Consider the following 25,770-nt stretch of genomic DNA (forward strand, 5'->3'; position numbering starts at 1 on the left):
TCGAGGGTCTGGTGGTTCAATTAAAAAAGCGGTAATTAAATTAAGTGTTGGGGGTTTTGAGGAATATTGTTTTATTGGGTCTGCGACTTCGTTAGCCTGGTAGAGATTCTAATCCGGATAGTTACTTTGAAATTCGGAAACTTTGAAAAATCAATTTTGTATTCTAATTCGGATTTTAAAAATAGAATCCAGTGTATCTTAGTTAAGTATAATTCGGTATAAATAGGTAACAGTATTAAATTATTGATTTAAAAGAAATACTTGAAACACTTTGCGTGTATCCATTGTTTATTTACGATGAATAATCTATACTAATACGAGTATTATTTAAAAGCGGAAGAGTTTATTAGTTTGTTTGTTTGTTTGAACGCGCTAATCTCAAGAACTACTGGTCCGATTTGAAAAATTCTTCCAGTTTTAGATAGCCCATTTATCGAGGAAGGCTATAGGCTATATTTTATCACGCTAAGACTAATAGGAGCGAAGAAATAGAGGAAAATGTGGAAAAAAACGGGTGAAATTATTTGAAAGGGCTTATCTCACGAGCTACTAGAGCATTTTTTCTGTTATTTGGGTGAGATAAGAAGTAGACCACATGAAGGATCATAGGCTATTTGTGGACTAATTTGTCTGTGAAATATCTAATTTACGCGGGCGAAGCCGCGCGGAACGTCTATCTTAAAAATATAACACAACTAAATGCAAATGGTTTGCAATCATACACCGATTTTGATATAGTTTTATTTTGGCTTCGTCCTGTGAAATAATATTCCTGGCGTACAAACTTTGGTCCCTTATTGAATTCCCTGAAAAAGAAGTCTATATATAGGGATTGTTTTAGTCGGATTCGTGCTCTTCTGGGGCAGTACCACGAAACCATTTTGAGACTCAAACAATCGTACGAAAATGCCGCGTCCTGCTCTAACACACGTGAAATGGCGTTGTCAGAGCAGGACGCAGCATTCTCGTCCGATTTTTTGAGTCTCAAAATTGTTTCGTAGTAGGAATACTGATCCTGAATATCGCGGAATATTGGATAATCACTCATATCAGTTACAGTAAATACCCGCCCGCATAGGTTGCCTTATGTACCTATCTAAACTGTTCTGTACATACATCTATGTGCTTTTGTAACTATCAGGAAATTGATTCAAAGGCGGACCTAAGTATTTTGGTAATGAAGAGGTAACTGACAGACAGAATATAAAGACACATTTTACAAGCTGTTGGTTTTCTGAATAAAATAAAATAAAAATAAAATCTTTAAAAACGCCTTAGCCACATGTTTTGAACGCCTGGCTTCAAGAGACGCCAGTGATCAGTTCTTTCTGATAGTGGTCAGTCCATCTCCTTAGCCGCTGATTTCAGCCGTTGATTTTTTTAGTTTTTTTTACAAGTGCTTTCATTTGGATTTTTTTTCTAAGTATGTATTTTTTATTTTTAAAGTCACAAGGTCAAGGTTAAGATGGCGCTATGCTGTCAGATAGATACAAGCCGAATTGTCAAAAATATGTAAAAACATTACGTCGTTGATATTATGTATTATGCGTAAAAACTTGCCAATTTTACATTAATAATGGACTCTGTTAAGCATTGGTGTACTAACCCACAAAAAATTACGTATTGAGTTATGAATGCAGTTATGCTCTTTAGATGATTTAGAACAAGACTGCGTTCAAAATTTAATAACAAAAAAGTTTGTGGGACACAAAATATGCATAAAAGCGACCAATTGGTACTAACACTTTAATTTTTTTGTTATTTTAAACTTTTAGTATTTTATTAGCAGAGTTAAAAGATCTATGTTAAGATTACTCTAGTAAAAAAGCATATCGCGGCAAAGAATCAGTCGTAGGCGTTTTGGGCCAATTTTTGTTAAATTTTTGAAAAAAAAGTATCCCACCAAAACATTTCATGTAAAATGTTGCCAAAACGACCACATAAGGTTTGCCCTGTGAAAAAGGTCTGATATCAGATCTCTAGCCAAGCTTCTGAAGCTACACGGCCTAACTCTACTAACCCTAACTTCAACAATTACCTACCCTAACCCAAACAACAAAAACAAAACATGACTAGCCATGACTTGGCCTTAGCTATGCTTTTTGTATAAAATTTGGGAGTCCTCTTTGGATATTAAATTTTTTTTCGCTTTCGCCCGCGTTTTGTCTCTTCCTCGCTCATTTCATTTTAAGCTGAAGCTGTATAAGACCTTGTAGTTATAGAAGGACCTACTGTTTTATTGCTGTTAGTTATCTTATTATAGATTTTATCAGATTAAAATGATATATAATATAATAGCATTCGTAGGGATAGACTACGAAAGGCGACATTTTCTGTGCAGTGCAGTCACAATAGACATAACGACCAGTAGTTCGACTGCAAAGAAACGGACAGGTTTCAATATCTGTCAAATTCGTCGGGTTTCACTAGGATTATGAACGGAATGTACCTCGCGTTGGCTGATATAATTTATTTTTAAATATTTAAAATAAAGATTTCAAAATTGGATTCTGACAATTTTAATCGCATGTGCCAAAACACAAACAACAATACGACCAAAGAGGAACACGTCCATCGAATATGTCATATTTTTAAATTCGTAGGTAACAAGTTAACAACCCTAGCGACGATTTTCGTCATAATACGTCTTTAAAAATTTCAACATCAGTTCTACGTCGGCATACTCTATCATTCTGTCTACTCTGGTGCAGTGTAGTGATGATTGTGTTATTGAAAACTTTACCTAATAACATTATGATAAGATATTTAAGTCAGATATACTTACCAGGGTCAAGTGTAAACATGGTGACTTTAACTTGTATGTTATTATAATTATTATGTTTAAAATAGATTATATTTATCTATGTTATATACTGTGTGATAATATATTAAAAATACAGTTGACATTGACATTTTTAAAATAATAATAAGTGATCATGTAAATACTTGTGTAAGTGTGGTATAAGATGCTTGTGTAAGTGTAATAGTAGACACATTTTTACACACAGACGTAAATCAATTTCGCTTTCGTTTGACAGCTCGAGATTGTTGCTCTATTTCGCTAGGTATAATATTAACTTTTTGACCGAAACTTGAACATAACCAGATGTGATGACACATACAGACATAATATAGACATCCCTCAAAGTAAAGTTAGCTAGTAGACTAGAGACCAAGTCAAGAGATTCATCAACACATATAGCCCAAGAGCCAGGGGCAGCCAGACCTTCATCATTTCACAAAAGCTTAAAGTTTTTCTCCATAGTTGCTTCCCATCGCCAGACCACCTTAAAATCTAATACTTGAAGGATGTCTGGCAGTGGGAAGCAATTGTCATAAGTATATTCTGGCAGTGCAAGTCAAGATTCCTAGAGATTACCCGAAGAAAATAAGATATAAAAAATCGGCCAAGTGCGAGTCGGACTCGCGCACGAAGGGTTCCGTAACATGGTAGAGCAAAATTAGGCCAAAAAATTGTGTTTTTTGTATGGGAGCCCCCTTAATTTTTTATTTTATTTTAATATTATTATTAATTGATAAAGTACACATATAATAAAGGATTTTATAAGCATTTCAAGTGTCTAATTGTTACCATTATTGAAATCGAGCATAAAATGCTCGAGCATAAATGGTTTCTTGTATGGAAGCCCTTCTTTATTAATTTTATTTTGTTTTTAGTATTTGTTGTTATAGCGGCAACAGAAATACATAATCTGTGAAAAATTCAGAAGTCTAGCCATAGCGGTTTTTGAAATACAGCCTACTGACAGACAGACGGTCAGACAGACAACGAAGTCTTAATAATAGGGTCCCGTTTTTACCCTTTGGGAACGGAACCCTGAAACTGATCTTTGTACCTCTAGGTTAGGTTGTTGCCTCCTAAATTAACCGCGCCCCAAACCATAGTTGTTGGTCGTTCTCAACTCTCAGCCTTTATATAATGATGAAGGTCTAGCTGCCGCAGACTTTTACTATACAGTGTGAACACGAATCTAACGACCAAACAATAGTTATTTTAATACATACTCTCGAAAAACATAATACATAACCCCCATTCAGGTAAAAAAGGATATCAGCACATAAAACTTGTGTATTCCAGTGGAAGATGGCAACGGCAATTTATCCGCCGACGTGGGCGGAGCGGCCGGAGCGGGTGGATCGGGCGAGGACAAGAACGGCCACTCGAAGGCTCTCCGGCGGCTGGAGACGGTGCCGGACATCAAGCGGGACACGTCCGGCATCAACACACAGTACATCGCTACGGGGATAGGTGAGCGGTTACCGTACATTAAAGGTACGCGCACAGTTTGTCGGCGCGTGCCGGGGCGGATCGGGGCTCAGCGCAGCGCAAAATGCGCTATAGCACACTATTGCCGGGTTGGGTCGCATCGCATTGACGGATTTTAACGCTCACTGTGTCGGGACGTGTCGGGGCGGGTCGGCGCGCAATGCACTGACGGATTTTGAGCCAAGGCTTGCCGGGCCGCATCGCATCACCGCTTGCTATAGCATACTATTGCCGGGGCGCAGCGGGTGTTGTCGGGCCGTGTCGCATCGACGGAAATCCGCCGAGCAAAAATCCGCGCCGATGCGCCCCGGCACAGTGAGCGATACGCGCATCCGCTTTCATACAAATTCGGCACGTTGAGTCCCGGCACGGCCCGTCTCAGTGTGCTCACTCTTTAAAGATCATGATCTACCGGGGCAAATAGCAAACGGGTCACCTGATGGAAAGCAACTACTGTAGCCCATGGAAATACGCAACATAAGAAGAGTTACAGGTGCTTTGCCGGCCTTAACGATTTGACGATTGTAAGGGTAAATTCAAACCGTTTCTTGTACGATTTCAGTGAACATAGGCGCGTTTGCTGCAGGAGTTTGCGTGGCCTGGTCATCGTCAGCTCTTCCACTGCTGACGAGACATGAACCGGTAAGATTATACTTTGACAGTATAATAATAATTATTATAATCCATACTGACATACTAATATTATAATTAATGAAGACGTGGGTGGAATAACACAAGCTATCAGTAAAAAAAACGTTTTTTTTTTGCACAAATGGACATTCCAATTTTATGTGTAGCCAGATACATTAGAGTTAGCCAGGTGATGAAGTACGTTACCTGGCCATTTAGCCGAAACTTTTTCGTTTTCGCTTCGTTATAGAATCGCCGATCAAAATGTATGGAATTGACATAAGACGAATCGAACGTCAACGTCATAATATTAACGAACGATAATGTCAACTCCGTACATTTTCATCGGCGATTCTATAACGAAGGGAAAACGAAAAGATTTTGGCTCACCCCCAAGGTCTGTTCAAATTATAAGGGAAAAATGAGTTAATTGTCCGTATGTTACACAATGTTACTTGTTCTTCAACTCACGTCTTCAAAATATATGAAAGTAAGTCTGTCTATTACCTTGTGGCGGTACCCACAATTCGCCTAACATTCCTGCATCGCGCTATCGAAGTTTTCTGAGCGTGTCAGTATATATACGAGAGCTGAAATGTATCACCTGGGCTCCGGCCTGACCGAACATACCACCTCGCTCGGTTGGAAGATCTTCCCTTGACCTCCACAACCTCTTCACGCCCAAACCGCTGAACCGATGTTGTTGAAATTTGGTATGAAGATACTTTGAGTCCCTGGAAAGGACATAGGGTACTTTTTATCCCGGAAACTTGTGCGGTTCCCGCGCGATATACGAATAAAACAACGGAGTTACGGGCGTCATTCTAGTATCTAATTATACTTTATTAGTACTTATCTTAAAGATCATGTCATTTCAATGTACAAAGTTTATACTTTTATTACAAATAACAAGCAGATAAACAACGAACAAACAAACCAACAATCACATTTATAACTCCTTAATTAATGTTTAATAATAATAGCACACCGCAGGCAGAAGTTACTTGCTTCTACTTAACAAGTCACATAAATTCTAATTTCATTATGAAGTTATTTCCTATTTGATAAGGTATTTGAAGTAGGTATCGCATCAGGGTCAATTCAGACGGTAACGCGACTCGTAGATGCAAATTTTCTAAATTTGTATGGATTTGACAGTTTTGCAAGACGTCCGGCCGCGCGTCCGCAGTTGAAATCTGTCAATTAAGGCGAGGATAAACTCCAATTTGTTATTCCGTGACTCCCGGTTTACCTAGTTCCAATATAATAACGAAGTGTTAAAAAATATAAGATATAAAGCACAATATTTAAAATACCTTAAACCATAAACATTTTAATAAAACGTAATACTTTGGCTGTAATTAATTTACAAACTCACCTCCGAAAAAACTCTATTTCATCGAAATATAAGTATTAACTAGGATAATTATATATTTTATTTGCATAAATTGTTAGTAAATCTATATTAAAACTTCTTTAACCGAACAATTTTATTTTTTAATATTTATTTCCAAAGATATTTAAAAAAAACATGAAAAATAGAGAAGATCCGCCAGAGTTGTTACAGTTATATGCTAAGCTAAAATGAATCTTATTGCGATGCGTATACGCTTGGTCTTTGGTTGTGTGCAAGGTTATCGTTTTTGATTGAGATTAATCCCCGCCTTAAGTACAAATTTAGAAATGCGCGTCACGTTGCGGTCTGAAATTATCCAAAGGGTCAATTCAGACCGCAACGTGACGCGTAGATGCATTTCTAAATTTGTATGGATTTGACAGATTTGCAAGACGTCCGCAGTTGAAATCTGTCAATTAAGTACAAATTTGGAAATGCACGTCACGTTGCGGTCTGGAATTATCCTAAGGGTCAATTCAGATCGCAACGTGAAGCGTAGATGCATTTCTTAATTTGTATGGATTTGACAGATTTGCAAGACGTCATTCATTACAAATTTAGAAATGCATCTACGCGTCGCGTTGCGGTCTGAATTGAACCTAAATCATAAACTGTATCTCGATTCCATTTTATGAAGTGTAGCTTCATTCCTTTTTCGATCTAATCCGCGTCCTCTCAAAGTATAATATGGTATTTTGATAAACATTTATCGTACGGCAACGTACATTTTTCAATGATAAAAAGAAAAAATTTCCCACGATAAAAAGTATCCTATGTCCTCTCCCGGGACTCAAAGTATCTCTATACATTGTACTAAATCGGTTCAGCAGTTTGGGCGTGGAGAGGTAACAGACAGACGAGTTCGGTCCGGACAGGTCAGCCTCCTAGTATACGGAGGGCTTAACCGTCCGTGGGCTTAACATAATTTTCATGTTTATACCAAGGATTTAGGTACATAGTATCACAATAGACATAACTACCAGAAGTTCGACTGCAAAGAGACGGACAGGTTTCAATATCTGTCAAATTCGTCGGGTTTCACTAGGATTATGAACGGAATGTGCCTCGCGCTGGCTGATATAATTTATTTTTAAATATTTAAAATAAAGATTTCAAAATTGGATTCTGACAATTTTAATTTTTAATCACATGTGCCAAAACACAACAATACGACCAAATGGCGGCTCTCGACATAGGCGAACGCGTTGGCCAACGCGTCTGCAGACGCGTTGGCAGTGCGCTTGCAACGGCGTTTGTGAGTAATCCACACATAGGAAGGTCGTTCAGTATGCTTTGGATCGCGCCAATGTGCGGACGGATTCAAAATGGATGTTGAGTCGCTAACAGCTGCAGCTGTATATTTATTCACAGCTTATAATTACTTTGTAAATGTGGACAAGAAAAAGTTTTAAAAGGGTATTCTCGAAATAAATAAGTAAAAGGCGAGAAAACGTAACAAACAAAGAAATAAACTCACTTTTACATATTTTATAATATTTAAATAATTTAATTTTTTTATTACTTATTATTTATTATACTTATATAAAAATTATTACTTATTACTTATTATAATTATCATGATTAATAATTAATAATATATATTTATTATTTATTAAATATTTAATTTATTTTGTTTTTAGTATATTTTGTTGTTATAGCGACAACAGATATAGGTACATAATCTGTGAAAATTTCAGAAATCTAGCTAAGTATAGCGGTTCTTGAGATACAGCCTGGAGACAGACAGACGGACAGACAGAAATGCAGACAGACGTTGAAGTCTTAGTGATAGGGTCCCGTTTTTACCCGTTGGGTACGGAACCCTAAAAACATCGTGAGGAAAATAGAATGTCCAATAACCTTATTTTTTTTGCAACTTTTGATATGATTTTTGGTTCCACAGGCAGTTTTTACTCTGATAGGGTCTATACAGACGGACCGCATTTCAACTGCAATCCAACCGCAAATTGCAGTTCAAGTGCAGTTTGAATGCAGTTGACATGACTGCAACAGAACTGCAAACCAAATGCGCAGTCGGATTGCAGTTGGCGTGCAGTCGTGTGAACCGCATACCGACTGCATCCAAACTGCACTGCTACTGATTCCATGCGCGGGAGAGCGGAGCGTGCGGGTGGGTGGGATAGTGCAGTTTGGATGCAGTCGGTATGAAGTTCACACGACTGCAGTCAACTGCAATCTGACTGCGCTTTCGGTTTGCAGTTCTATTGCAGTCGTGTCAACTGCATTCAAACTGCACTTCAACTGCAATTTGCGGTTGGATTGCAGTTGAAATGCGGTCCGTCTGTATAGACCCATAGGGCCCAATAAATTTAAATGTTTTCTCGATACTCATATTGTTCGCCATTTCGTCAAGATAGATTTTAACTCGCCACAAGAAGGAAACGTGCACTCTTCATCGCCGCTCCGGGCGAACTGATCGCGCGGCCTATGTGTGGATGGAGCGCGAAGCTTGCGACAAATGTCCTTTGATCTTTTGCCGACATTTCCGACCCGCGCGGCAAGCTCGCAGATGCGTCGCCAACGTCTAAATACCTACGGCCAACGCGCGAACGCCCGTTCTACACATTGGGCCAACGCGTCCGCAGACGCGTTGGCCAACGCGTTCGCCTATGTCGAGAGCCGCCAAAAGAGGAACACGTCCATCGAATATGTCATATTTTAAATTCCTAGGCAACAAGTTAACAACCCTAGCAACGATTTTCGTCATAATATGTCAAATTTAAAAATTTCAACATCAGTTCTAAGTCGGCATACTCTATCATTCTGTCTACTCTGATAGTACCATGTATAAGATAGTAAGTGTAAATACAGAATATATTACAGGTCCTCTCTTTACTTTACATACGATCTTCAATAATGGCTCCAAGCCAAAGATAATAAAGGCTAGATAAGTCCTTAGGACGGACGAGATGCTATTTCGAAACATGCTAAATGACGCTCATAGATTCAGGCGCGGAAATAAAAATCTAGTTAATTTTCAAATTGGATGATTAATTTTGATCGCCAATCATCATCCAAATTAAAAATATGGAAGATACAATTATCTGCGCTCACGGACGTGCGGGCGACACCTTGTTTTGAAGCAATTTTATATAATTTTGTCTAAAACATACTGTACACTTACCTAATATTAACTGAAAAATATTGAAATATTAAAAACAATTAATATGAAAATAGCAAACTTTCAAGTTCAAATCTATTTAGAAAGTTGTATTCTAGGAGACTTATCTCCACTGGTCGTTTGTTGAGCATTATTCGATTTCGACCATAATTTTGATAATTTTCGCCGAAGGTGACCAAAGCATATTATGCCAACCATAATTTTGATCATTTTCGCCAAAGGTGACCAAAGCTGATGCCGACTAATTTCGTCGTTTTGTCGGCCCATCTAGCGCTCAGATCTCTGCGGCCAAAGTCCCCAGACAGACATTATTCACTTGACAAATCTCGGGGCCGCAACTTGCAAATTAAATTACGCAACTATTGACTTCATTAAACTGTAGTTAACTCTAACTAACGCGCAACTTAACTCACTGACTCACAATATACTGTTATTCCTAACCAGACTTCCTCTCGTTTAGAATACTTGCCTACAAGACACGATGTGACGATGCATAGTGCCGATACAAAAAATAAATCAGCAACAGCTGTCGCCAGCAGTATTTTCGGACTAATTCGACCTGCCGCCGCCGATTGGCCGATAATCGCTTGCCACTTGTCTACTATCTACTAGATAAGTGGCAAGCGATTATCGTAAACGCGAACAAAATGTATGCGATTTGACATAAGGGTCAATTCAGACCGCAACATGACGAGGCGATGCGCGACGCGACGCGACCTAAATTTGTATGGATTTGACAGATGTCGTCAGCGTGACGTCTTGCGAATCTGTCAAATCCATACTAATTTAAAAATGCATCTGCGCGTCGCGTTGCGGTCTGAAATGACCCTTAGTCATCGCTTCGCTAGCGAATACTAATGTCAAATCCCATACATTTTGTGGCGTTGGCGTTAGCATTTACGAAAATCGCTTGCCGCTTGTCCAGGCCCTCTGAAAACCTTCAAAAGAAAGCGATTCCCTCTTACAAGGCCGGCAACGCAGCTCTTCTGTTGCGAGTGTCTATGGGTGGCGGAAGTTGCTTTCCATCCGTCGCCCATGGACACTCGCAGCATCAAAAGAGCTGCAGGTGCGTTGCTGGCCTTTTAAGAGGGAATAGGGTAATGGGGGAGGGTAGGGAAGGGAATAGGGGAGGGTAGAGAGGAAATAGGAGAGGGTAGGGACGGGAAAAGGTTAGGGGATTGGGCCTCCGGTAAACTCACTCACTCGGCGAAACACAGCGCAAGCGTTGTTTCACGCCGGTTTTCTGTGAGCCCGTGGTGTTTCTTCGATCGAGCCGGCCCGTTCGTGCCGAAGCATGGCTCTCCCACGTCAAATTTGACTAAGCAGCTAGCATTCAACACTGTGCATTCGCCGCAATCGTGATATCAAACGTGGTTCGACGTGATTTGATACAACAAAATGTATCGTACGAAATTGGTCGTGATTCACACCGGCCGCCGATAGTGCACCGAGCAGCACGGAGTAGACAACGATTTGCTCGCGAAATGCACTGCAATGCGACACTCTGTTGCCATTACACCACCGGCACGAAAAATAGGGCGATAGGAAAATTGACACTTGAAATAGCCAGCACATAATAATTCAAGACGCGTAGAACAATAATGTAAGTAACATGAAACAACGTCCCGTTTTTTTGCTTAAATAAAGGCTTTAGGGCCAGAAAATTTATTTGAAATAGAAAAATTGTGGATTAAGTATATATTATTGTGAAACCAGATATATTAGATAGGTTATGAAGTAGGTAGGTAAGTTACAAGTTATGTGAAAAGAATAAGGGAAAAAATGAGTTATTGTCCGTATGTTACGAAATGTTACTTGTTCGATTCTTCCACTCACGTCTTCAATATGGTCTCTATTAAGTATTTGTGTATTATCCTACAAAAAAAAATATGTTGAGTTTGGAGTTCTTGTTTTAAGAGCTCGCCTGACTCTAAAAATCAAACATCGTCCTTCTCTCTTCACACTCACGCCCTCGTCTTTCATATGCCAGGTGAAAAAGGACGGCGCGGAATCATCGCCGAGTTAGTTTTACTTGAATAAAATACGAACTATAATGATTATGAAAAAAGTGTTTTGAGCAAATTTAGGTTTTATCAATAACTTTTTAGATATTAAAAAATATTAAAGAAAAGACAGCAAACTTCGAAGATCCAAGCAAAAATGTGTCTAAAACAAGGTTTTTTGTAAAAAAGAAACTATCGAGCATTTTTTGAGTAATCGTGTTTTCATCTTGAGCATTTAATCTTTATGAACTGAAGTTACTTGTGTCAAAAAATCAGTTTTCTAGACCTTACAGATTTTGAGATCTAGGTTAATGTATGTAGTCAAGTTAGGGTCATATGGGCTCTTAAGGATGAAATCAGACCACAATTTGACAGATTCGCAAGCCGTCTCACGCAATAGAAATCTGCGCGTTGCGGTCTGAATTGACCCTAAATGATCTAAAGAACAATATGAATGCTTTCATAACTCAATACTTATTTTTTGTGGGATCATACACAAATGCCTAACAGCGTCCAATTATTATTAGAATAGAATAGAAATAAAATTAGTGGAGGGGAGCTGTGAAGTTGAATATGCAAAATATGAGGACCGCATTCTATGAATGGGCTCGAACCTAGAAAAGCGTGCAGATAAAGATTTTCAATGACATGTAAATAAATTCAAAGAGCATAAAATAATTATTTATTAACAAAGTTACTTCTAAATTACTTCTCGCTCAGAAAATGTAGGCAACTCAAATTTTAAGTGAGCATCAGAATTAACAAATTAATGTTATATAATTAAAACATATTAATCTTTATTATTATGTTTTAATTAATAACATTAATTTTAATTTTATTAACAGTTAGTATAACTTGGCATGAGATTAGACGACGTTGTATATAATACTAGCTGTTGCCCGCGACTTCGTCCGCGTGGACTTCAGTTTATAGCGCGCGATGGCAACAAAATTGGTGTCAAAAGCTTTTATAAAAAAAAACCCTAAAACAGCTGTGCAGTGTGCACATATTTCATTTTTTTTAATCAAACTTTATATTTTATGCCAAATTTTAAAGCTTATTTAGCCCCCCAATTACACAACTTTACCCATAAACTATTTATCATTGATAGGTTTAAGGTTACGTCACTGTATATAATATAAAGTACTGACCTATTAAATAACGTAAAAAAGAAATAACAATCGGAAAAATTTGAATAAATGATGATACCACCTCTTATAGAAAGATGTTGGGCAAGCGTTAGCGTGATGTAAGAGACGCACGGCGCCATCTAGTATGAATTTTTGGAACTAACTTAATTTGAACAAATTTTCATATTTTCACCCCCTTACAACCCTTTTTTCCAGTAAAAAAGTAGCCTATGTCCTTTCTCAGGCTTTAGACTATCTGTATACAAAATTTCATTACAATCGGTTCGGTAGTTTTGGCGTGAAAGCGAGACAGACAGACAGACAGAGATACTTTCGCATTTATAATATTAGTATAGATTGCCTGCTTGGTATTATTGTAGTAGTAAGTTAATACTATCCAATGTTTATAGTATAAAGAATTTAATATTGAAAAGAAATAATTTTAGTATGATAAAACCGCTATTCAATTTTTTTATGAAATAAAAAAAATAAAAGCAGTGACCCGTTTGCTCGTTAGCCCCCTAACGAGCAAACGGGTCACCTGATGGAAAGCTCACTCACTCAGCGAAACACAGCACAAGCGCTGCTTCACGCGGGTTTTCTGTGAGCCCGTGGTATTTCTCCGGTCGAGCCAACCCATTCGTGGCTCTCCCATTTAAAAACAGGCAGACATAAAAACTTAAAAATTTTAATCGTGAATTTCTTAAATGCGATTTCTTTACATAATATTATTTTGAATAATATTATAAAGCGCCACTTATTCTGCCAACGAGTGTATATTGAAATTTACTTCCCTGATACAACAGCGTGTCTTAGTCGAGACCCGAGCTGCGTACAAAATGCACGTTTTTGCTATCCGAGCCAAGAGAATCAAAAGCTACTTTATGTTAGAGTAAATGTTATACAAGATATTTGGATTAGTTTAAGATCTTTGAGACTCTGACTAAATATAAACTACGATGCGGCAGAACTAAAAACTTAGAAATAAGTGCTATTAAAAAAAATATATATCCACAGCCGAATATATAACCTCCTCGTTTTTTGGAAGTCGGTTAAAAACAGACACAAAATTATATAATATTTTATGATGGACACAATAATTAATTTATAGTAAGTATTACTAGATGACGCCCGCAACTCCGTTGCGCCAAAACTCGTTTATCGCGCGGGAACCGTACATTTCTCCGGGATAAAAAGTATCCTATGTCCTTTCCCGGGACTCAAAGTATATCCGTATCAAATTTCAGCAAAATCGGTTCAGCGGTTTAGGCGTGAAGAGGTAACAGACAGACAGACACACTTTCGCATTTATAATATTAGTATGGATGAATCAACATCTCTGCAGGTTTACGCGAATATGACTAAAATATACTCAACCATTCGCTCGACTTTTGTTTTTCTTACAGAATATTTGTCGTATTGTAATAAACGATTTAAATACTTTTTTTTTTTTTTGGTGTTTTTTGTTTGTTGTTTCAGGTGGCTCAAGCACATTCGGTGGACGGTTTCTTCAATGCAACGGAACCTGAGCTAAGGGTAACATTTAATAAAATATTTAGTTTTGTGATTTTATCATATTTCTCGTATACTCCAGTTTGATTATACAAAATTAGCATGAGTTATGGGTTGCTCTTGGCACTATAATTATTATGTAACTGCTAACAGCCCTATCTTCTATTGTTAAAGTAATATATAAAATGAAAGTCTGACTGTCCCTGGCTCTTGGGTATCAAATACTGATAGTTATTATTTGTATAAAAATGATGGCTGCTGTTAATATTTCTAATAAAAAAAATCTAAACTCTAGCTGACCCAATCCGAGGCGTCGTGGGTGGCGTCGCTGCTGTGTCTCGGCGCGTTGTGGGGCGCGGTACCCGCGGGGCTCATCTCCGAGTACTTCGGCAGGAAGAAGACGCTGCTTTACCTGGCGCTGCCGCTGGTTGTGTCGTGGATACTGGTGGCCTCAAGGTGCCTTAGCTTTTAATCACTCTCCACTACCTGCATGAACGAACGCACTATTTTCTTTCACTGTACTAAACACTAGTACAACCAGTGGTATTATAGCTATCGCATGATTAATGAATACTTTATATTTCCCTTCCATCGCTGTTGAAATTTTCATTCTTCATTATATTATTACTAAGCCGTTCCTTTATAGCATGATATCATAATAGCCTGTAAGTAAAAGTGCAATAACCGTGATAAATATTATAATCCTTAATGTGCATGTACTATTGTAACTTTTGTTGGCTATTCATAGCAATAAATAAATAAATATTCATATTCTATAGTTATAATTACGGCCAATTACCCCTATGAGAACACAATTGGGTATTTTTGTAGTAGACATTTTATTACTATTGCTATTACTCCAAAGCCTACTACTAAGCCAAATCAAAATCGATTCAGTAGTTTCTGTGTGAGGACGTTCACAAGACTCTCAAAAGTGTTACTCATTACTCATAAGCAATCATAATATGCTCATGAAAAATACACTGCAGTAAGCTTCAAAATTGCAATTTTAACAATGTTTTCAGTCCAAACGTGTACGGTCTATACGTGGGGAGATTCGTCGGAGGAGTGGCCGTGGGCGCATTCAGTGTTGGCATACCGCCGTACGTCGAGGACATAGCCGAGAAACAGATTCTACCGGCGCTGGTCAACTTCTACCACGTGCATTTCGCGTGTGGTGTACTCACTGGATACGTTATTGGTAAGAAACTATATTATGTTATTCATTTAGTGGATGTTGCCAGTGAATTCAATACGCAATGATATGATCTTTTCCTGGGACTCAAGGTATCTTCAAAAGAAACGTCAATGGATAATGCTGATAAAAAGAAATCAGTGCGCTTTTATACAGTGGTTTGTATACAAGAAAGCTACATATAAAAATATGTACAAAACAATGGTACTATAAAACTACAGTTTTCTTGGATCAATGGTATGATAATATGAATTCTACAGTATTCAGCTCTGACAGTACGCAATAGTTTTTGTATTATCTTGGTGACGACGTTTTTTCTTTTGCAGGTCTTGTTCAAAGCACCTCATGGCTCTCGATGCTTTGCGCAATCATTCCAGTGGCATTCTTCATAGCGTTCATCTTCCTACCTGAATCACCGGCCTACCTCATGTCCCAGGGAAAGTTCACCGAAGCCAAAGCATCTTTGACCTACTTCCGAGGAATAGACAACGACATCGACTCCGAGTTCAAGATTCTGAAGGAGAACCTCAGGAATTATGCCAAGAATAGGGTCACCTTCAAAGAGCTGTTCAGCACCAAATCGACTATCAAGGCTCTAGTCGTCTCCTACGGTTTGATGGTCTTCCAGCAGATGAGTGGCATTTATCCTGTTCTGTTCTACGCCGAAAGCATTTTCACAAAATTTTCCATTTCCCTTACTTCTTCTGCGGCATCTGTTATTCTCGGCTTCTGCTTAGTCACAGCTACGTATTTCTCGACGATGTTCCTCAAACGGATCAGACGTCGTGTCCTGCTCCTAACTTCATTCTTGTCCATGGCAGTGTCTCTTGGATCCCTCGCTATTTACTACCATTTGCGAGCATCGAATATGTCCACTTCTAACACCTGGGTACCTGTCTTCTCTTTATGTTTATTCGTTTCTGTATACGCTGCTGGCGTCGGTCCCATACCTTGGTTGATGCTGAGAGAGATCTTCGCGCCGAACGTGAGGAGGCGTGCCACAGCCATAACCGCTGGTTTCCATTGGTTCCTGGCCTTCGGGGTAACGAAGTTATATTACAACTTGGTAGTAGTCGTCGGACCAGGCTGGACCCTCTGGCATTTCGCAGTGACTTGCCTGATTGGAGCAATTTTCGTCTTCTTCTTCGTGCCCGAAACGAAAGGAAGGACATTGGAGGAGATCCACGATGAGTTTGACGGCATCCATACGCCGAGGAAGCACACGCATGTGATTCAGATAGAAGCAGTTACCGGTGCATAGAAGTTGTCACTATTAGGCCTACTTGCGCCCAACTGGCCTTTTGCTCATCGTTCGTCAAAATATCATTATACTCCGAATATAATAAATGAATTCCGATTGACAATGAAGTGTCAGATATTGTCAATCGTGGTTTTATATGGAAAAATGGCAAGCTTTTGACAGGGAGTCAATGACCGCTAGCGACAAGTTAGCCCGAGTGGAGTATAATTCTCTTTGATGTCAAAATATCATTCATTCTCTTTGATGAAATTTAAGAAAAATGACTGGCATAATTCGTCCCTATCCAGTGCAATTATTACATAAACACTAAATTGTATGTCATCAATTTCTTTATTGATACAACAATTTGATATGCACTTTTAAATCTCTGTTTGTTATAATAATCAAAGTATAATAGTATGATGTACGAGAAAGGGTCAGTTCACATAGTGATATAATGTGACGCATTTTTAAATGAGCTATTCAAAATTGAACTTCATATACTACACTAGAAGACATACATTCAAACAATGAATGCCTCATTGCAAAATAAGGTGAACACCGAATATTATGTTTTATGAATTCAATATTTATACAGTTTCAAATTTAGTTTTTAGCATAGGTGAATGGAAGTTAGCATTGTGACCTTTATGTTAAGGTAATAGAATATTATAGTCAGTATTTTTAAGCAAAATTGAGGAGACCAACTTGATCGATAAAATAGAAATATTTATTTTTATAATTAATAATTATACTGAACAAGTAAATAAAAAATAATACAATTAAAGTAGTTTTTTTATCCTTAACCGTTGTTTACTGTTAAAAAATTGATTCGTCATAAAAGCAAAATCGTGATAATATTGTTATGGTATAATTACTACGGCAACAATGTCACAGACAGACACACACAGATAAACAGACGGGCAAACACATAATATAACACAATAGATGACGCCCGCAACTCTGTTGCGCCAAAATTTGCTTTACGAAATTACCGTAGATTTTTCCGGGATAAAAACTATTCTATGTTCTTAACCGGGACTCAAAGTATGTCCATACCAAATTTCAGGAAAATCGGTTCAGCGGTTCGGGCGTGAAAAGGTTACAGATAGACAGATATATTATACAGACAGATATTTGTATGGATGGTACCCCTCTGTTTTCGTCGGGGGCTAAATTATTTTTTAATAAGTAAATAAAAAATAGAAAATTTGGATGATTCAAGCCTTGTTCAAAATTTTTAGACAAAGCGGCTATTTGATCTAAAATTGTAAGTTTTCAACAATTAGTGTAGTTACAGGCCTATAATACTGCGCACTCCGAAGCGAAATATTTTAACTACCCCAACTTTGTGGAAGAACTAGCAGTGCTCAAAGCTTTGTGGATTCAGTCTGTGTTAGCATCGATTTCATTTATGTATACTAAAATTATATTATACTATATAGTGTATAATTTTGGTGTATAATTTGTAGTTTGATGGGATTTTGTTTAAATCCAAGCTGAATTAATGTAGGGATAAAATTGGAGTGCAGAATGTCACATTAGATGATTTTTAGGGTTCCGTACCCAAAGGGTAAAAACGAGACCCCATTACTGAGACTTCCATGTCTGTCCGTCTGTCCGTCTCTCCGTCTGTCTGTCACCAGGCTGTATCTCAAAAACCGCTATAGTTAGAGAATTGAAATTTTCACAGATTGTGTATTTCTGATGCCGCTATAACAACAAATACTAAAAATAAAATAAAATAAATATTTAAGGGGAGCTCCCATACAACAAACGTTATTTTTGCCTTTTTGTTTACTTTCGCACTACAGCGATACGGATCTCTTCGTTCGCGCGTCCTACTCGCACTTGGCCGATTTTTAAGGTTTAAAGTCGGTGAAATTTATTTATCGCTCGGAAACTACAAATTTTGCATAAAAATTACTCAATCGTTTTTACCGGGACTAAGGACTAAGGACCAGGCGTTTGTGCACTACACGGAATTTTACCATCCGGCGCGGCGCGGCGTTAATTTCTTACGTTTTGGCGTTAAAGTTACGAACGCCGGACTGTAAAATTCCATGTGCACAAACGCCCTAAAAGTCTACACAAAAATATATTTCATACAACAAGGTTCAACGCGTAAAAAGGAAACAGACAGATAGACACAATATGACAGCAAGGATATAAAGAAAATTCTGCAAATTAGACCCGTGTAATTGCCATTTAATATGCACAAAAAGCATCAGGAGCTAAAAAAACACACATCGCAAAACGACGCGAACGACCTTCAAAACGCGAGATTTCGCACCAAAATTGGGCCCTTCAGTATTAGGGTTGTTGAGGAAGTGATTATGAGGAAGAGGAGGAGGAAGAGGAATTTTCACGCGCATATTTAGAGGATGCGGATGAGGAAGAGGATATTTTTTGAGGAAGAGGATGCGGATGAGGAAGCGGAAGAGGAAGCGGATGAGGAAGAGGATGATAGGAAATTATAAATACTAGCGGACCCAACCCAAAAGCCTTTGTTCTGTCTGTACATAACTAGGTACATACATTACACAAAAATTAAGAGGAGTCCACACCGCCGTTTTTCCATACAAACATTGTCCCCTGTTTTCTCCCTGGATAATGCCGGTAGAGTTATGATTTTTTTCCTGAATATCTATGGCCACTTAGCATGTCCCTATGTTTTCTTTTTTTTTTTCATAATTTTATTATTGAAAAAGATAAGAACGTCCAAAAACCCAAAAAAATGGCCAGATTTTCCTCTGTGTTCAAACAAACTTCAAACACCCAGAAAACAAAACAAAAATATACAAAAAAAAAAACATAAAACATAGGAACACAGCTTAAGTTTTGGAGAAGGAATCAGCGAACAACGAATCGAAGATTTTCTGTTCTTTTCTCTCGCCCTTGGTGTATCCTCTTAATTAAAAAGGCATTTTCCAGTGGACCAAACTATGAATCTAAACCATTCTCAAAACACACAAAATTAAGAATCATCAAAATCGGTCCAGCAATTAAGGAGTTCAGTAACATACACAACACACGCACACAAAAAAAATAATGAGTGAATTCTCTGGCTCTGGCGTGTGCGTTGCCATGATTGGATACGCGACGCCCATGCGCAGTGAAATTCCTCATAAATTCCTCTAAAATTTTGAGGAAGCGATAGCGGAAGAGGATTTTTTATTTTTATTTATGAGGATGCGGTAACGGTTGAGGAACCCAAAATATTGCGGAACTTCCTCATTATGAGGAAGCGGAAGAGGAATCCTCAGCAACCCTATTCAGTATGATATGAAAACAAAAAATATGAAAAGCGTGATTGGTACTATTCGCAATGGTTCCGTATGGAAAATATATGGAACAATCTGTTAAACATGCAAGTTGTGGTAAAATAAAAAAAAATATTGTCATAGAAGTTAAAAACGGATTTACTTAAGTCGTTATCAGGGTTTTTAATTCCGCATATTTTGGCACGTGACCTTTCGGTCGCAACGCAATCTTAAAACGTTAGATACTATAGAACAGCTGTCACCAATTAGTTTCATTCGGGGTCCTTTTTAAGAATTAAATTGACCTTCGCGGTCCTCACATTAAGAAAAATATTCATTAAACAAATGTAATTACGGTTACAAAGGTGTTGCAAATTTTTGTTGCTACAAGTTCATCAGAAGTTCATCAGTATGTCGAGACTGAAATTAATTTTTAAAAAGAAGAACATGCTTGGTACGCACACAATGGGTCAGCGGGCCGGATGCGGGCCGCGGTCCGCCATTTGGTGACCACTGCCATAGAGAAAACAAAGAGAATGAAAAATTTCTAACCCTTAAAAGAAAACAGAGTACACCTTTTTTAATTTAGTACATTCTATGGTTTTCCACCTTGCTCGCGAACCCCCAATCCCTGATAAGAACCTGTTTAAGCAAATCACCGGCATAACCTGGCTGGTAATCAGGGTGCGGCTCCGACGTGAGGGTAATATTGAGACCGGGGGAGGTTCCCCGGATGACGCACAGACATACATAGCGGATGCCGCAAATGTCAACGGCAAGGTCACATTGAGGATCTATTTAATATTATAAATATAAAGGTGTGTCAGTCTAACTTCTTCACGCCCAAGCCAGAACCGATTTTTAACGCCATTCCTTTCTGCAAAATCGGTTCAGCGGTTTGGGCGTGAAGTGTTTAAATAAATGTAGACCGTAGATTTTACAAAATTAAAAAAAAAACTCACTGCCAAACATTAATTTCAAAACTGAACATTTGCAAGATTTGAATAAGACCTAAACATTCATTTATTTGGTTGTGCAAAGATTTATTAACACACCATGCACAGCATTCATTTCTCCGACTGTAAAATCTGCTAAAAGACAATAAAAGTCACTAACAAAAATTCTACTGTTCGAAGTCGGAAGCTTGGCTTGGCTGGCTTTAAAATTTTGTAAATCGTACAGTCGCAGTAGATTTCAGTTTGAGGGAGGAAGGATTGTTTCGGGAGTAACACAAGAAGGACTTTTATGCTCCGTCCGCTAAAATATATATCCGCATTGAAACCACCATATTCGAGTGCCACGTTTTAAAGAATTCTATTGGCGGCGGTACGTGAGCGAATTATCATTTATCATTGGATGAAATCACCGGAGACCGATATGGGAGAGACCAAACACGAATAAATCCATGTGACACGATTTAAATGAGCTGCCGTAGGCTTTTTATTAGAAGACGACAAAAAAAACATTATTCGATCCGACTGGCAATTGAAATGATTTTTATAAGATTTGGAATGAATACTCCGTTTTCCGGGAAAGGGGACAGGATAGTTTTTGTTCTTAAAAATGTACGGTTACCGCGATTCAGCCATGCGTATTTATCGGTAGGTCTAACAATCGGCTAACATTATTTTGAAGTGAAACTTCTTTAGGCGCGTTGAGAGTAAAATTTCAAGGTCGCGTCATGGCGATTTATACCGCCATGGAGCGACGACTTTGACTAAAGGTAACATTAGGACCGCGCTACACCGGAATGGCAGCGGCCATAGATTATACACTAATATGCAGCGGAGAGGCGAGCACTTGCTAATTCTAATGAAGCTAATGAAAATAAAGTTTAAAATCATATGACACTGAAAGTGACTTGAAGTGAAGTGACCTGTTAAATCCATACAAATTTATGCCGCACCGCGTCTCGCCTCACCTCGTCACGTTGCGGTCTGATTTGACCATTAGGGCCAGGCCACAACACTGCGTTGCGGCGTCGAATCGCAAAAAAATACATTGCTTTTCAGAGGTTATTTTTGCGATACGACGTCGCAACGCAGTGTTGTGGCCTGGCCCTTAGGGCCGTATAAATAGTCAGTACTTAAGATGCGACCCGGTCTCAAGACGCCGTTCAGCTCTGTAATCGGTCCAAATTTTGACAGCCAACCAATCACAGAGCCTGAACCGTGTCTTGAGACCGAGATGCATCTTGAGTACTGACTATTTATACGTTCCTTAGTTTCACTTCTGATACATGTGCTCAGCACACACGCTCTTTTCTTTTCATGTCCGAAGTAACGTAACATTGAGGAAAAATAACCTTTGCCGGGCCAGCTAATGAATCCATACTTCCACCCATACCTCCATTATCGATACTAATGCGAAATTGTGTCTGTCTGTCTGCTATCTTTTCACGGACACACCGCTAAACCTATTTTGATGAGTTTTGAAATAAAGATACTTTGAGTCTGGGGAAAATAGGATACATTTTAACGCGGAAAAATGTACGGTTCCCGTGTGATAAACGAATTTCCGCAGCATGACTCTCGTACTCGTACTCATTCATACATTTAGTATGCTACGAAGGTCGCGCTTAAACTGGTCATACTGGTTTTTAGGGTTCCATCCCCAAAGGGTAAAAATAAGACCCTATTACTAAGACTTCGTTGTCTGTCCGTCTGTCCATTTGTCCGTTAGTCCGTCTGTCCGTCCGTCTATCTGTCTGTCTCCAGGCTGTAACTCAAGAACCGCTATAGCGGTTATATAAGTATATATCTGTTGCCGCTATAACAACTAATACTAAAAACAAAATAATATTAATATTTAAGGGGGGCTCCTATACAACAAACGTGATTTTTTTGTCTTTTTTTGCTCGATATCAATAATGGCAACAGGTAGGCACTTGAAATTTTCACAAAGGCCTAAAATATATGTGTACTTTAATAATTAATAAAAATATTTAAATAAAATAAAAATTTAAGGGGGGCTCCCACACAAAAAACGCTATTTTTGGCCAATTTTTGCTCTATAACGGTACGCAACCCTTCGTGCGCGAGTTCGACTCGCACTTGGCCGATTATTAATTATTTAGATTTATGGCGTACCAGATTCTAGTATACTAAAAAATCTAAAAAACCATGCCCTGCGTCCCTTCGTAATAACAAACAACCCGTATAATGATTTTCAGAAAAAACTCTTTCGGTAGATTTCACTCAAAAACACTTTTCATATTAATCCGAGTGAGTGTGCACTTTTCCCCCCCACGGAGATTTCCGCGCAATTACGGCTACGGCTGACAACTGACAAGTGTGATCGGGGGCTTAAGGGGGCGACTAACCCTAAAGTGTCGATTTTATAATTCATTTTTATACTTGAAAATAAGCCCAGAATTGTTTCATTTTCTAAAATTAGATACTACATTATATTTCCGAGAATTCGATCTGAGCAAAAACACGATATCTTAAAATTTTCTCGATAGAATAAAATCACAAAGATGCATCTAATTTTCACGAATTTTTCATTTATTGCCATAACCGTGCATTGAACTAAGTTAATATTTTAACACATTGTATAAAATTCTATCATTGGGAGATTGACCTAGCGGATTTTTAAACTGTTGTATATTTATCGAGTTATTGAGAAAAAACTAATTTGGCGACGAATCCGCGTCGTTCTTTTTCACCTTGCATATGAAAGACGGGCGTGAATGTGAAGAGAGAAGGACGATGTTTGATTTTTGGGGTTAGTCGCCCTCTTAATCAAAACTTCGATCTATCATTCCTATTCCTTAAAGGACTCCAGTGGCTCAGAGCGTGCTTTTTGACACAGAGGTCGTGGATTGAGTCTCGCGTTGGAATGTTTATTTCAATTTTTAACCGACTTATGATTTATAATGGCCAGAATCAGTGGTTCAGAGCCTTTGTTTCAGAGGTCGTTGAATCGATTCCTGCGTTAGAATATAAATAAATAAAATAAAAATAATTGTTTTATTTCTGATTAGATTTTAAGAAAATACTTTCAGAATGTTGATACTAAGGTGCCTACCACCGGTTCGGGAACTAACCCGGCAAGAAGAACCGGCGTAAGAAACTCGCACGGGGCCCACTTTTTACCAAAAAAAGTGAGAAAAAAAATTAATCTTTTAAAATAAAATTGTCAATTCTGTAACTTAAAATTATACAATATAGTTTCTAATGTTTTATTAGAGAATGGAGATTGATCAACTGATTATTATCAGACTTAAAAACGATAGGCGTCGGATTGGAATGTAAAAAGTCGGTCCTACGCCTGATGTCTCGTCAGTTGTATCAGTCATCCATCCCACTCGCTTAAGTAAAGGAAAAAAGAGTACAGTTGGATTCTTCATACATATTACATACATATTATCTATATTACTAATATTATAACATTATAAAGCAGAAGAGTTTGTTTGTTTGTTTGAACGCGCTAATCTCAGGAACTACTGGTCCGATTTGAAAAATTATTTGAGTGTTAGATAGCCCATTTATCGAGGAAGACTCTAGGCTATAATATTTTATCATGCTAAGACTAATAGGAGCGAAGAAATAGAGGAAAATAGGGGAAATTATTTGAAAGGGCTTATCTTATTTAAGGGTTTGCCATAAGAAGTAGACCACGTAAAGGATCATAGGCTATTTTTTGTGGACTAATTTGTCTGTGAAATGTCTAATTTACGCGGACGAAGTCGCGCGGAACGTCTAGTTAGACAATAAAAAATCATAACTGCTATTTTCATGAAACCGCCTACAGACATCGAAATCGACGTGGGAGGCTTGTTATTTGCTATCAGTTATAATCTATAGATCATGTTCCATGAGCTTCATTACAATAATGTAATCCCGAGACAGTAACATCACTCACACTGTTTTCAACAATGATTTCAAAATAAGGATGAGTACAGCCTAGTCACAGAGACTAGGCTATAACGTGATAGCACAGCCGTGACGTAATAACATAATTTAATCGATTTTAAGATATATTGAGACCGGATTGTACTTAACAAAATATTGGATAAACTCTCTACAAAACTGAAACTAACATAAACCTTTTGTTTTTAACCATTCATAATACAAGGTTAAAAAAGTTTTCTGTTTAGAGTTTGTTTTCAGAGTTTTAAAAGAAGAAAAATAAACTTAATACGAATATTTAACAACTTAATACTATTATTACTACTTACTACACAATAACATATTTAATATAAAACCCACTTCCTGAGTATTGCGACTATAGAGAAAAAATTGCGAGTGCCCTATTGGGGCACTAATGTTATAGCCATTTTGCGCACATCAGCACCTGTCTTTACAACACGTTTTGGAGCGTATGTAAATTGAACTAGATACAAACTTATGTTGACATTTCACTGACTGAACTAATGTTATTTATCCGTGATCAACTTCCAAGTTGTCGACAGCGTGTACCCCAGCCCCTAGGGCGTCAAAACAGCCCCTTAACGAGGGTTTAGGGGTTATGTCATGAAAGTAAGCGAGCATTATTGTAGGTAGAACATTAAAGCAATAACAATATTATCATATTAAACTCCTAGATGACGCCCACGACTTCGTTGAGCCAAAATTCAGTTATCGCAATTCGCACGGAAACCGAACATTTTAAGGTGACGCCACGTTAAAGTAAAAAACCGTGTTGGATATGTTTTAGATTGCTTGTTTTCTATGAGAGGCCGGGCTGGCTTCTCATAGAAAGCAAGAAATCGATCTGCAAGAAATGGAAAGGGCATAAGCGATAAAATGGTTTTTGTCGCGTAATTTATTTATTTATTTATTTATTTATTGCTATGAATAGCCAACAAAAGTTACAATAGTACATGCACATTAAGGATTATAATATTTATCACGGTTATTGCACTTTTACTTACAGGCTATTACATCATGCTATAAAAAAACGGCTTAATAATAATATGTAAAAGACAAAATAGAGTAAATTAAAATTAAGGCAATATCATTAAAAA

The 25,770-nt window shown here is 38.0% G+C and overlaps 1 protein-coding gene across 1 annotated transcript; it reads left to right on the top strand.

Moving 5' to 3' along the window:
* The first annotated feature begins 1,342 nt into the window (after window positions 1-1,342).
* Window positions 1,343-16,625, top strand: LOC121737742 (facilitated trehalose transporter Tret1-like). Its single transcript, XM_042129427.1, has 7 exons — window positions 1,343-1,423; window positions 4,100-4,270; window positions 4,851-4,930; window positions 14,069-14,125; window positions 14,397-14,557; window positions 15,127-15,302; window positions 15,623-16,625. Coding segments are annotated over exons 1-7 (1,581 nt in total). The 5' UTR covers window positions 1,343-1,422; the 3' UTR covers window positions 16,558-16,625.
* Window positions 16,626-25,770: the final 9,145 nt, after the last annotated feature.

This window comes from Aricia agestis, chromosome 21, assembly GCF_905147365.1.
Source record: "Aricia agestis chromosome 21, ilAriAges1.1, whole genome shotgun sequence".
Lineage (NCBI taxonomy): Eukaryota > Metazoa > Arthropoda > Insecta > Lepidoptera > Lycaenidae > Aricia > Aricia agestis.

Excerpts from the sequence above, each read along its gene's own strand:
- LOC121737742 (XM_042129427.1), top strand. Across the intron at positions 4,931-14,068 it reads TGCTGACGAGACATGAACCG|GTGGCTCAAGCACATTCGGT; the intron begins GTAAGATTATAC and ends TTGTTGTTTCAG. Across the intron at positions 14,126-14,396 it reads CAACGGAACCTGAGCTAAGG|CTGACCCAATCCGAGGCGTC; the intron begins GTAACATTTAAT and ends TCTAAACTCTAG.